At 38.1% G+C, this 12,817-nt stretch overlaps 1 protein-coding gene across 1 annotated transcript; it reads right to left on the reverse strand.

Moving 5' to 3' along the window:
• Positions 1-4,715: 4,715 nt before the first annotated feature.
• On the reverse strand, positions 4,716-8,108 carry LOC128398643 (olfactory receptor 6F1-like). Its single transcript, XM_053359892.1, has 2 exons — positions 8,081-8,108; positions 4,716-5,665 (listed from the first exon to the last, which is right to left on the reverse strand). Exons 1-2 carry the CDS (start codon positions 8,106-8,108, stop codon positions 4,716-4,718), a joined length of 978 nt encoding a protein of 325 aa, XP_053215867.1.
• Between the last annotated feature and the right edge of the window lie 4,709 nt (positions 8,109-12,817).

A 12,817-nucleotide genomic window follows, 5' to 3' on the forward strand; every position in this document is an offset into this window, starting at 1 on the left:
TAGGATTGCCACCTTAATTAGTCATATTTAGCTTGAAAAGCCTCACTTATTTAAATGGAAACTGAATGCAACATAATGATTGACCTAACACCACACACTAGGAATGATTGATATAGCCATGTTTCTGAAATATAATTTCAGCACACTGTCCCTTACTCATATTAGCTCTCAAACCTCATCATTAAACTAGTTACAGACTATATTCCCTAGTGCCTTGTTATTAATATTTCTGTCTGTCTCTACAGAAATAATCTCTGGTGAATCTTGCTTTTTTAAAAAAACAGAGAATAAAAGATGTGCAAACTGAATGACAGAATCTAAAAGAATTAAAGGTGTTTAGATCAAACCACCCAGACAATAGGAACAAATATCAGGAGTGTAGATAGGGTATGAAGGAAGATTCTTAAAAGCCATTTCTGAGATGGAAAGTCATGGCTTGAGTCATATTTGAGTGAGATGGACAAATATGACAAAAGTGTGACTTAAGAATCCCTCACTCCCCCCCTCCCAAAATCCAGAAGATACCCAGATATAATCATTTGAATGAGACGCATCAGAAGAAAAGCCCAAATGTGCAGAAGCCGATTGAGAAAACTAGACAGAAAAGGTAAGGTTTGTTACATATCCCTTATCCACTCTCTTCATTTCAGATGTAATTGTTTCAGTCACAACCCATAATAAAATTTCATACATCATTTCATACAAGGAAACAAGGGAAAATGAATACTTAACAGCAAACACAAAAATGAATTCACACCCCATGATTAACAATTCAGCAAACTATCTTTTGGAGGTTTTTTAAATGGCTGTTTCCAAAAGGGTAGCTGTATTAGTCCCTTGCAGCAAAACTGGCAGTCTTCTGGCATCTTAAATGCCAACAGATTTTAAAAACTTATTCCATAATAAATTTCTTGGGATTGAGTGAGGTGCCACAAGACTGTCATATTTGCATTTTTCACTTTGACACATAATTTTGTGATTAAACATTTCTGCATTATTGTTTAAAATACTTCTTCCTCCCATAATTAGGATTACCTGATGGAAATTTTTATGCAGCAAAATAGAACAACAATGAATCTATTAATTCTCCATGGATTTGGGGACCTCCAGGAACTTCAGTTTTTTGTTTTTCCACTGTTTTTAGGAATTTATGGAATAACAATGGTCGGGAATTTTCTTATTTTAATATCTGTATCAGTTGATAAGAAACTTCACACTCCCATGTATTTCTTTATTGGCAATTTATCATTCTTGGAACTCTGGTATACCTCAAACATTACCCCCAAAATGTTGGTGGATTTACTGAGAAAGGACAAGACCATTTCATTGACAGGCTGCATCATACAGCTATACATTTTCTGTGCCCTGGGAACTGTTGAATGCTTTCTCCTGTTGCTCATGTCATATGATCGTTATCTTGCCATCTGTAATCCACTGCACTATGCCAAATCAATGAATTGGAATTGTTGCCTTAAATTAACTGCTGGAACATGGTTATGGGGATTCCTGTTAGCTGCTGGGCTGAACATCATTGTATCCACGTCTTTAACACTTTGTGGCCCCAATCAGGTTGATCATTTCTTTTGTGACTTGACACCCTTGTTGAAGTTGTCCTGTTCTGATATCCACCTAGCAGAAGTGGCCATCTTTGTAGCATGCTTTGCTGTGTCATTAGTTCCTTTTCTTCTAACCATCACATCATACGTCTCTATCATACTGACCATTTTCAAAATTCCATCATCATCTGGAAAGAAGAAAGCCTTTTCCACTTGTAGCTCTCATCTAATTGTAGTAAGCTCCTTCTATGGGACTCTGGGCATCACATATGCAGTCTCTATAGGGACACAGTCAGTAGAATTAAACAAAATACTTTCCTTGTTGTATACTGTTCTGACTCCTATGTTTAATCCAATTGTATACAGTCTGAGGAATAAGGAGGTTAAAGAAACACTAAGAATGTTGTTGAGTAAAGCTTTGGCTTTCTTAAACTGGTCAAATGCTATGCAGCAATATTGATAATATTTCCCCCAAAAAATGTTGAGGTTGGATTTGCTATAAGTAAACTGCAGCAAAAGGCAGCAATATAGGGCTTGAGACACTGTATGCCAGCACCACAGGACACATTATACTACAGATGTGGTAAAATCTTCCAATTCCTTCTAGTCTACCTAAATACTTTAGCCTTCCTTAAACATTCTTGAGACACACTTTCTGAGAAGGGAACTTGCAAATCTGCTTTGAAAATCCCATTACCTGCAATCTTGTGACCCAAGTCTGGAAGCTCCCTGATAAATTCTCATAGTCCTATTGAAATTCTGCGCTCGTATTTTCATTATTTCAAATTATAATGCACTCATCATGATAAATATTTCTAGGTCAATTTACAGGGTGTTGCTACAACACTAGCTTTTTAACAGCGGTGCTGCTGTTGCTGCTGACTAGTAGGGTGAAGAGTGAGGTGACAAGGTCTGCAGGATGTGGTTGACGTGATATGAGCACAGGGTTGGCCCCACCTGTGTGCCTGCACCATGCTAACCTCTTTGCACCCTTTTTCCTCCTGGTAAGTGGCAGCAACAACACTGCTGGAAAGCTAGCATTACAGCTCCACCCTTCTGACTCTTCCTTTCTTTCTCACACAATGTATCTAAAATAGCAAGTTTGAATTTTTATGTATAAACTTTGTAATTTATTTTGAAGTACCAAGAGAAACGAATAGCAGGCTAACCTTCCCAATGGATGCATTTGGGATATGGTATACATTGCAGAGCTCTTGATTTATTGGTTTTTGTTTTAAATAATTACCACCTTTTGTTTCTTTGAAGTATACACTATTGTTTTGACAGCAATAAGATTCTATTTCTTTTTATGTGTTTTAAAATTTAATAAAGCTCCCCTCCTCTCTTCTTCCCCAACCTTATACTGTATACAACATAAATGTCTCACATCAAATGTAACTGATTTGTAGAAAAGACTCTACGACCTGAAAATAGAGACGATACAGTACTTTTGTAACCCAGGAAAATCTTTAATATAGCTTACAGAAATAAATACAAAGAATAAAGATTAATTTAAGACACAGGAGCCTTTGCATTTAACTCAAAACATCTGCAGGAAGGATAATGTATTGAAAGCCACACAAAGTTTATTCGGCTCATCACAGAGAGGTCAGTGACACGCTCCTTCCATTGGCTTGAATAAGCTTCTTCCTTTCCATTACTGTAATTATCATAGGTTTGTAGCCATCATGAGAAGATAAAAGCTGTTTCCATGCATTTGTCCGAACACACAAAGGGTTAAACTAGAGATGGGGCAGGGGTGCACATACAAGGTCTGTAAAGTATAATTAATTAATTGACACTGAAATAAGAATGGCTCTATGTATTGCTGAAAGGTTTAACATTGGAAAATTCCAATGGAGTATAGTCAGCCAGAAGAGCTCTCTAAGCTGCCTATATGGGTTGATAATTCAGTATTGTTATTGTTCTCTGGTAGCTCTGTTGTGGTGGTTTTAATCTTAGATCATATGAGAGGTATTGAGTTGTAAATTGGAAGGGTGGTGGCTGAATCTTTGATCTCAGGTTCTGTGGAAGAAAGGGTGTATAAATAACCCCTCCAGTGCGTGAATACAGCTCCAGGAAAAATGGAGACTGTAAGGAGAGACAGACCTCTGATTTTAGATCTGTTTGAAGTATTTCATATTTTATTTCTAAGATGCTGAGCCTGTGCTGGACTTGCACAATATATTCTATGGAAATATTTGGATGCATCTTTGTGTTTTTGTTGTTTTGAAGCAAGTTCTGCAAGTAAAGCTTTAATTAAACTCATGAACCTTGACAATGTTTTATTTTCAAAAGGAGTGAGTTTTTATGCACCCTGTCACTTCAAACTGTTCAATATTAATATTTGAAATAAAGCCACCACCCAGAGTACCCTGACTGCTCTTTGGCCCATCAATACTTTATATTGATCTGTTCTATGCTCAGCTTGTTAATTCCCCCAGGTTTGAAAGCTCTTCACACTGTTCTGCAGCTGTCCCATATGTTGCTTGCAAGAATCTGAAATTGCCAGATGCACAGAATATTCAAATAAAGAATTACCCCACTGGAGGGATCATGAACAGTTTTCTTTGACTTTTCCGTGGATCTGTAAGCAGGGGCAGTCTCCTTCCATCTCCTCCATTTCTTTCCATGCCTCTCCCCACCAATGGTAAGTTTTTTGTACTTTCAGTTTCCAACTGCTTAAGAGCAGACATGGTTCCATGTTGTCTGAGACCCAATATTTCCTGAGATGTGGAACAATATTCACTTAGGAATATCCTCATCCAGAGATCCATAATGAATGCACGAGAAAGCACAAAAATCCATGGAATGGACAAAAAGATGCACAATTTCAGGGCTGGGATGTGGGCTGTGTCCACTCTCCACATATTGGCTATCAATGGGAATGACTAAACCCTGAATACAGCTGATAACACATTCACATCACACTGAAAGTATATGACGCTTCAATGTTTATACCTTATTCACAGATTGGATGTGTGTGTGTGTGTGTGTGTGTGTAGGTGGTACTTATGCACATAAGTATGTTTCAGAAGAATCTGTACATTTTTTATAAACAAAAAAAAAACAATATCAGATATGGAAACAATAATTTTTAAATACAAATTTACAGTGACCTGTGCTTCTCCACATTCACATGGTATGCCAACATTCTCTTCACTCAAGTGGCAATATAGGCTTTCTAGTCAATAGCTTCCTCAATGCATTCTGGACATCCTTGTTCCTCAGACTGTATATAATAGGATTAACCATTGGTGTCCCCACTGTATAGAGCATAGAAAAGACTTTGCTTAAATTGGGATACCAAGTTGTTGTAGGTACACCATACACCACCATCAGTGTCCCATAGAACACTGTAACCACAATGAGATGCGAGGAGCAGGTGGAAAAGGCTTTCTGTTTGCTTTTGGCAGATGGGATCTTAAGGATGGTGGAGACGATTTTATAGTATGATATAATAGTGAGAAGGAAAGGAGAGAAGGTTACAAGGATGGAGATAAGAAAAGAGGGGAACCTCACTTTTTGTGTGTCTCCACAGGCAAGTTTGATGACAGGGGCCAAATCACAGAAAAAATGATTGATCTCATTAGAAGCACAGAAAGGCAACATAGAAACCATTATTATGGTGAACACTGGGGTCAGAAACCCACCAACCCACGACCCTATTGCTAGCTGAATGCACACTCTGAGGCTCATTAAGTTTCCATAATGAAGTGGTTGGCATATGGCTACATAGCGATCATAGGACATTGCCGCTAGAAGAAAACACTCAGTAACTGCCAAAGAGCCAAAGGTGTAAAACTGGAGGAGACAAGCTGAGAAGGAAATGGCCTCATGGGCAGTCAGTAATGTTTTCAGCATCTTTGGAACCACACTGGTAGTGTAGCATATTTCTAAGAAAGAGAGATTTCCTAGGAAGAAGTACATAGCTGTATGAAGGCTGTGGTCAGTCAACACAACTGCCATGATAATTATATTCCCTGTTAATATTACTATATAGACTGCAAGGAATACCACAAACATAGGGATCCTTAGCTCATGAAGGTTTCCTAGTCCCAGCAGAATGAATTCTGTGATCAGTGTATGATTAGGGCTTCCATTTCCATCTGGAAAGAGAAACACACGGGGTATGGAGGAAAGGAAGACCAACAGAACAAGAAATTAGTTCAGCATAATTTGAATAATTTGATTTGCTATTAATCATATAGCGTCCCTTAGATTGTACGATCACATGCAGCCATGGGAAAACTCCTATCTAGGTGCCAGACTACATCAGCCATGCACATAAATACACACATAGGAAACTCACAACTTCCACCCCATACTGGGCTACCTCCAAATGCAATGCTTTAATTATCTCTTATGAGTGTATGACACTCATTCATTTTCATGGTGACCAGAGCTGAAGGAACATCTTTAGTTTTTGAATTAAACATGACTCCATGGTGTGAGGCAAGTGTCTAGGGCTGTCACCTCTGAACTATGTATTGATTTCCCAATCACTAATGATGCTTTTTGGCATAATATAAGCAGCCTTCTAGGTGTGTCAGAAAGGAAAATCAGGGGAATCAGAGTAGACGAGCTTCAGCAGGAATTTTTTCAAGGTCTGTCATTTGGTTCACACAGGGTTTTAGCCAATTAAATTCTACAGAGTGCACTCACTGATATACAGTGGTACCTCACGTTAAGTACTTAATTCGTTCTGGAGGTCCGTTCTTAACCTGAAACTGTTCTTAACCTGAAGCACCGCTTTAGCTAATGGGGCATCCTGCTGCCGCTGCGCCGCCACTGCATGATTTCTGTTCTCATCCTGAAGCAAAGTTCTTAACCTGAAGCACTATTTCTGGGTTAGCGGAGTCTGTAACCTGAAGCGTATGTAACCTGAAGCGTATGTAACCCGAGGTACCACTGTAGATCTAAATTAGTCATGTCTATTAATTTAAAGGAGTGTAGTTGAAGTATGACCAGCACTGGCTACAATCTAAAGTTTCATGTGATTCCATCTTCCTTTATGCTATTTATAAATAGCTTTATGCTATTTTCTACATACAGTCTTAACTGTTCTGCCTGTTCAGCTTCATTTTGTTCTACTGCTCTACATTCTTAAATGCAGCTGTGTCAGTGATTGCTCCTGAGAAACATATGTTGGCTCACCATGTGCCCTTTTATTTTATGCTGAGCACAACATAGTCACAAAAATCTATCATAATTTCTATGACAATCAGCTGCAAAGGCACAGATAGGATTCAATGGTAAATTTCACAAAATTTTGTCTGGCCATGTAGAGAAGGGGAAGCCAATGTGGTGTCAACCCTATGTTGGACTGGCCATACTGGCAAGGGCCAATGGAAGTTGTTGTCCAACATCTGGAGGCCACTAATTGGCTACCCCTCATCTCTTTTCCCACAATTTTTACAAGAAAGATAGGAATAAATTGTTAAAATAATTTGCGAAACATTATAATACAGTGGTACCTCGGGTTACATACGCTTCAGGTTACATACACTTCAGGTTACAGAATCCGCTAACCCAGAAATAGTACCTCAGGTTAAGAACTTCGCTTCAGGATGAGAACAGAAATCGTGCTCCAGCGGCGCGGCGGCAGCAGGAGGGCCCATTAGCTAAAGTGGTGCTTCAGGTTAAGAACAGTTTCAGGTTAAGAACACACCTCTGGAACGAATTAAGTATGTAACCAGAGGTACCACTGTACCATGCTCCCTCATTCAAAGAGGAACTGGACCCTGTGATGGAAATATGGGGAACCTGTAGTTCTGCATAGATTTCTGGACTCCAACTCACATTAACCCAGCCAGCATGGTCAGAGATCAGGGATGATCAGAGTTGCAGTCCAGCAAAATCTGGATGGCTAAATTGTCATTAATTCTACTCAATATTGATCTAGAATATATTCCAATGTATAGTTAGCAGAGTAAAAACTTAAACACGTTGCAGGATTCCACCAAAAATAGACCAGATTGATTAATTAATTAATTAATATTTCATCCAGGAGAGCTTTACTGCTACTGAAGGTAAATGAGCATAATGTTCACAAATCCAATACATTCAGAATTGGCACTGCCCATAAGAAATCCAGTTGCAGCAGGCTTAACTTAAATTTACAATAACTTAGAAGTGTAAACTTTAATACTAAGCATACTATGTACAGAACACCACACCAGAATGAAAAGCGATAGAAAGAGAAAGTGAAACCCTGGCTCCTTCTGGCCGATTTTTATAGTCAGCATGAGATAACAGAACCAGTTTAAGCCAGATGTACTCAGCTTCTCTAAAGGAATAACCCAAACATCTTGAACCTTCTGCTTGTTTCTTTCACACAGAGAAGCTTCCAGAACCCTTCAGATCTCTACATATCACATCAATACTTTGAGTAAATCCATTGAAGGAATGGGGACATAAGTTAGATTTCAGTAGGTCTTCTTTAAACTTAAGTCTGGATGCAATTCAGAGTTACTGTTTAAAAGTGCTTTCAAGGAAGGAAGGAAGAATAAATTTTGTTTTACCTTTCAAAATATTGCCTCCAAAATGCATCTTGAATCTCCGTCTTGACAATTATCACAGAGTATTTTATTTCTCTCTCTTCCTGATACTTAGAATATAGTCTTTAGAATATAACCGAAAATCTGTTTTGATGTAAGAAGCAGGAAAAGTAGTTCGCTCAGTATTTTATGTGGAGGAAATGGGAGGAGTGATGTGACATCCTGGCACACCAATAAATGAGGTGCAAGCATCACTAATTAAAAGCAAATTATATTTGGCAGTGCTGTATTGACTTGACTGCAGCAACAATAGGGACTACTTTGAATCACCAGTATATATACACTTGGGAATATTTAATTATGAGTCAGCTCAAAGCCTAAATTACTGAAAAACAAGGGAGGATATAATCAATATTTGATATTGGGGAAACCCAGCCAGATGGGTGGGGTATAAATAATAAATTTATTATTATTATTATTATTATTATTATTATTATTATTAGGCAGGATATTTTGCCCACTTCTTTGGTTGGATCAGTAAAAAAATAAGTTAATGTCTTAAACTTAAGTAATTAAGTAAACATCCAACCATCTGTAGCCACTTGGGAAGAAAAAAATGGCCATTTGAGCTTTTTACCTCTGTAATAAATCCTGTGTAAACATGTGGTGAAATACATTAAAAATAATACAGATACAACATGGTGAATGCCACAATGGTTTGAAACCTCTAACTATGAAATTTTAATGTATTCAATCTGTCATAAAGATTGGTGCTTATTTTGGCTTTTTATGTGGTTTCTTTCTGTGGATCAGATCCTCAGTGCAGGCTGGCATGGTTTAATATTGAAATTGCCCTATAACCCTAGTACATTTTCTATCTGGTCCAAGACATAAGAGAACAACTGGCATCCTCTTTCTAATAGTTGCAGAAAAGGTGAAACACTTAACCAGATTGCCCTGGCAAATATGAAGGTTATCAACTCCCTTAAGGAAGGAACTCAACTTCAAACAATGAAGCTAATTTTGGGGTAAATTTATGATTTGAGAGCCATAAATAAGAACATAAGAAAAGCCTGTTCTCGGAACTACAGAGATAAGAACTTGTCTCCCCACAAATAGTAGTGTCTTTCCCTTTTCAACTTAATCTTATCTCAGGAAAGCATGACAGAGTAAGGTGTGAGGAACACTTTTGCACCTATGAGGCCCCCAAAAGATATTTTAATTATAGTTTCTTACAATGGCAAATTAGCAACACGCATTTGCTCCAACTCTTTCCTCAGCACTCTCAGTTTCTGTAGATACATCCACTCCTTCTACATATCTCTAGGAGAAATAAGATTTCTTTAGAATAGAATATTTGAATGTAACAATGACTGGGCTCTGCCTACATACAATTAATTTGTAACTGGCTAGCCAGGTTGTGCATTTAGTTCTGTTTTTCTTTTCCTTGTAATAAATCAAAAATTTCTGCTTGTGTGGAAGTATACGAATGTCGAGAAATCCATACTTAGGATTCCCATCTTTAGGTATCCATACTTAATGAATGGTAATCAAGGTGACAAGAAGGCCCAGTCAGCTGCCCATTCTGCTTCAGTACTGGCCAGTGGGGTGTATCCTCAACCTGCTCAGACTTAGGGAGACAGCATATCTGCTGCTTCTGCATCAATCACACACTTGTGGTGAGGTGGTGGAGGGTTGTCCTTTTAAGGGCTGGGGGGGGGATGCCTCCACCCCGCTACTTTTCCCAGCAGCACCACACTCCTGCCATCTCTCAGTGCGACTTATTTGTCGCTTCAAGACTATGTAGCAATCTTTGGCAGATCCACCTCTGGGTGGGTTGGTTTTTTCACCTACTACATATTGAATCGCTGGGTCATGGGCATTAGATGGTCTGCTGTACTGTTAATTAAGTTAATCGGGTATTTTATTCATTCATTTTTGGCAGGAAGGGGAGTCGTTACGTTTCAGCCTGGTCACCCCCTTAAGGCAGGTGCCACAGAAAGAATGTAGTTCGTCAAGGGAGCCTTGGATTCAAAAAGGCTGAAAACTTCTCCACTAGTGGTTACAATTTGTTCAAGTTTGCTCCTGCAACAGTAGTGTTTTCCCTCTGCAAGGATTTTTAATAGTGCACCAGGGAATTATATGCAATTCAAACAAATTGGATGTTCAGGATGCATTAAAAAGTCCACTTCAATGGGATTGAAATATACCTTAAGTGACAGATTGCTCAGAATTGCTCCTAGATACTTGGTCTGTCCTTCAAATCCCTTGGTGTATTCCTAGACTCTCTGTGTTGAAGGATCTATGGGAACACAGCAAAGCTTAAGTTATCTAAGGGATTTCTTTTTCCTCCATAGGTATTTAAGACTTGATAGGGGTATATTTTCAAAGCTGCGGTGAAATCTGAAAGGCACCGTGGCTTTTAATAAGATAAATATTGCTTATTCAACTACAGTAATTTCAGTTACAAACAGCTGTGCAGGACAACATCCTTACCTGAATTTTTAACTGGGTGAGTAGAAAGAATAAGACAGAATAATTTCAGTAGTTGAAAATAGTAACAGTGGAAGAATAATATATATTATAAGTAAATTGATACAAAGAGAGCAGTAGATAGTTGGTAAGTGGCTCTATTTTCGAGTGTGTTTCGGAATATAAACTTTGAGAGAATTCAACTTTTTGTATTCTCCTGAAGCAGTTCCAGCTTCCTGATAAGGCAATGGGCCATGAAAGGGAACAAAGGATGTGGATCTGTACGAGACAGCAAATGGGGCTCCTTGTCCATTTAGAAAGACAAAGTATTTGATTAGAAGTAATGTGAGCTAGAAGTGATGTGAATGTTAATGGCATGAACCCCTCCATTGTAGTCTCAAGTAGTGTGTGTGCGTGACTACTGCATTAAAAATAAATTAGTGAAATTGAACATATCATTTTGTAATGGATAAGTAAAGAGTACGTTATGAAAGTCAGTTTGTATATACTGTATAAGTGTTCAACTTCATCATATTATGGCAGGAACACATTTTCCTCTCCCTCCAATACTACTTTATAGTAATTTAAACAATGGGAAATTTTTTAATTGTAGAATATCATTCACATGCTTTCTTTATTTTTCAAGACCTTTTAAGATTTTGTTTTTAAGTTCCTGTGGCATGGTTGGTGGTTTTATTGTGCACATTTTGGTTCTGTGCTGCGTGTGGTACTTTGTAGTGTGTTTCTTTATGTGTTGGGAGGGGCAGTGATCTCACTTTCATGATACTTTGTGTTTTAAAGCTTATAGGTTTTATTTATTGTTCTATACTAAGTTTTATTGTTTTACTTTGTGGACAACATCATATATGTGATGATGTACCTCATAAAGAGAATGAAAAGTGATATTCTTTCCTTTTTAGACACTTTCCTTTTTAGAGGCATATGCATAATGTTGAAATCATTGTTGACAGAGGCTTTTAAAAAATCGAATTCTAATTTAACTTTATTTAATCTATCAATTGGAAGGAAAAGGCATGTAGCTTGAGGTACTCTATGCAGCTCGTGGCTTCAGTGGTTTGGCATGACTATTGGCAGGTGCAGCTGGTTTGCTGGCTACCACCATTCCTACACTGGAATAATCTAGGATCAATAATCCCTGCCGTAGTAACCTCCCAAGTAGAGTATTGTGACTCACTCCATATGGGACTGCCCTTGAAGATAGTCCAGAAGATGCAACTGGTAGAGCAAGCAGCCACTAGTGTCCTAAGCAACATGAGACCCAAACACCTCAAAAGTACCTTCCCCCTGTATCAGCCTTCCAGTGACTAAGGTCCAATGGGAAGGCTATTCTTGTTGTCCCACCAATGGTTTAGGCCCACAATATAGTAACATGGAACAAAACGTTATCTATAGTGATAGCCCACTTAGGAAACACACACACTATTGGTCTGTTTGATGATATCAATAGAAAAAGGTAGATAAAGTGAGGTCTAAAAAGAAGTCAAAAGCAAGTAATAAATAAATCAGTGAGGGTACTGGGTGAGCCTCCATTTGGAAAGTATTTCGTTAGCAGATAGCAACAATGAAGAAGGATCTTTTCACCTTACAAGATAGTGAGAGTCAGTGATATTTTTCTAGAAAAAGAGGTGCTGGAATTCACTATGAATGCTTCCCTCATTCTCTTAGAATGGCTATGGTGATCGTAATACTATTATGTATATAGTACATTAACTGATTTACTCCATGAAATAATAATATATTCATATATACATCCGGAACACAGCTCCCGGATGCTCTTCTGGTCTGGTACAATCAGCATTTCTTCCCACAGAGGGGCTTAATCATGGAGCTGTACCATGAAGACTATGCAGTATACAATCATTAGTTTAGAGAAATGGGCAAATCTGTCTCTATATACATATCTCCCAAGGGAAGAACAAAAAGAGGCCTACAGCATTCTATTTGCAAATAGAGTTGATGTTGCTTCTATCAAATACACGAGCGATTGTAAAGAAAAAGACTACTTTTGGAATTTATTTGTTTGCTTCTTTATATTCCTTATTGTGAAGCAGTTGCCTTTGGTGATATATTTCTGTGTGACTTTGCATTTTGCTATTATATCACTACCCTTTCGTTTTGTCTGTTGGGGAACTCAGTTCAGGCAAGATCCAGCTTTAAAAAAGCCCCATTCAGAGTATATGGGGGAAAATAATATAATATTGTATCATTTCCTGGTGGATAATGAATCTGTTATTTCGGCTATTTGTTTGAGCAGTTAAAAGAAGATTG

The sequence above is a fragment of the Podarcis raffonei genome, chromosome 13, assembly GCF_027172205.1.
Source record: "Podarcis raffonei isolate rPodRaf1 chromosome 13, rPodRaf1.pri, whole genome shotgun sequence".
Lineage (NCBI taxonomy): Eukaryota > Metazoa > Chordata > Lepidosauria > Squamata > Lacertidae > Podarcis > Podarcis raffonei.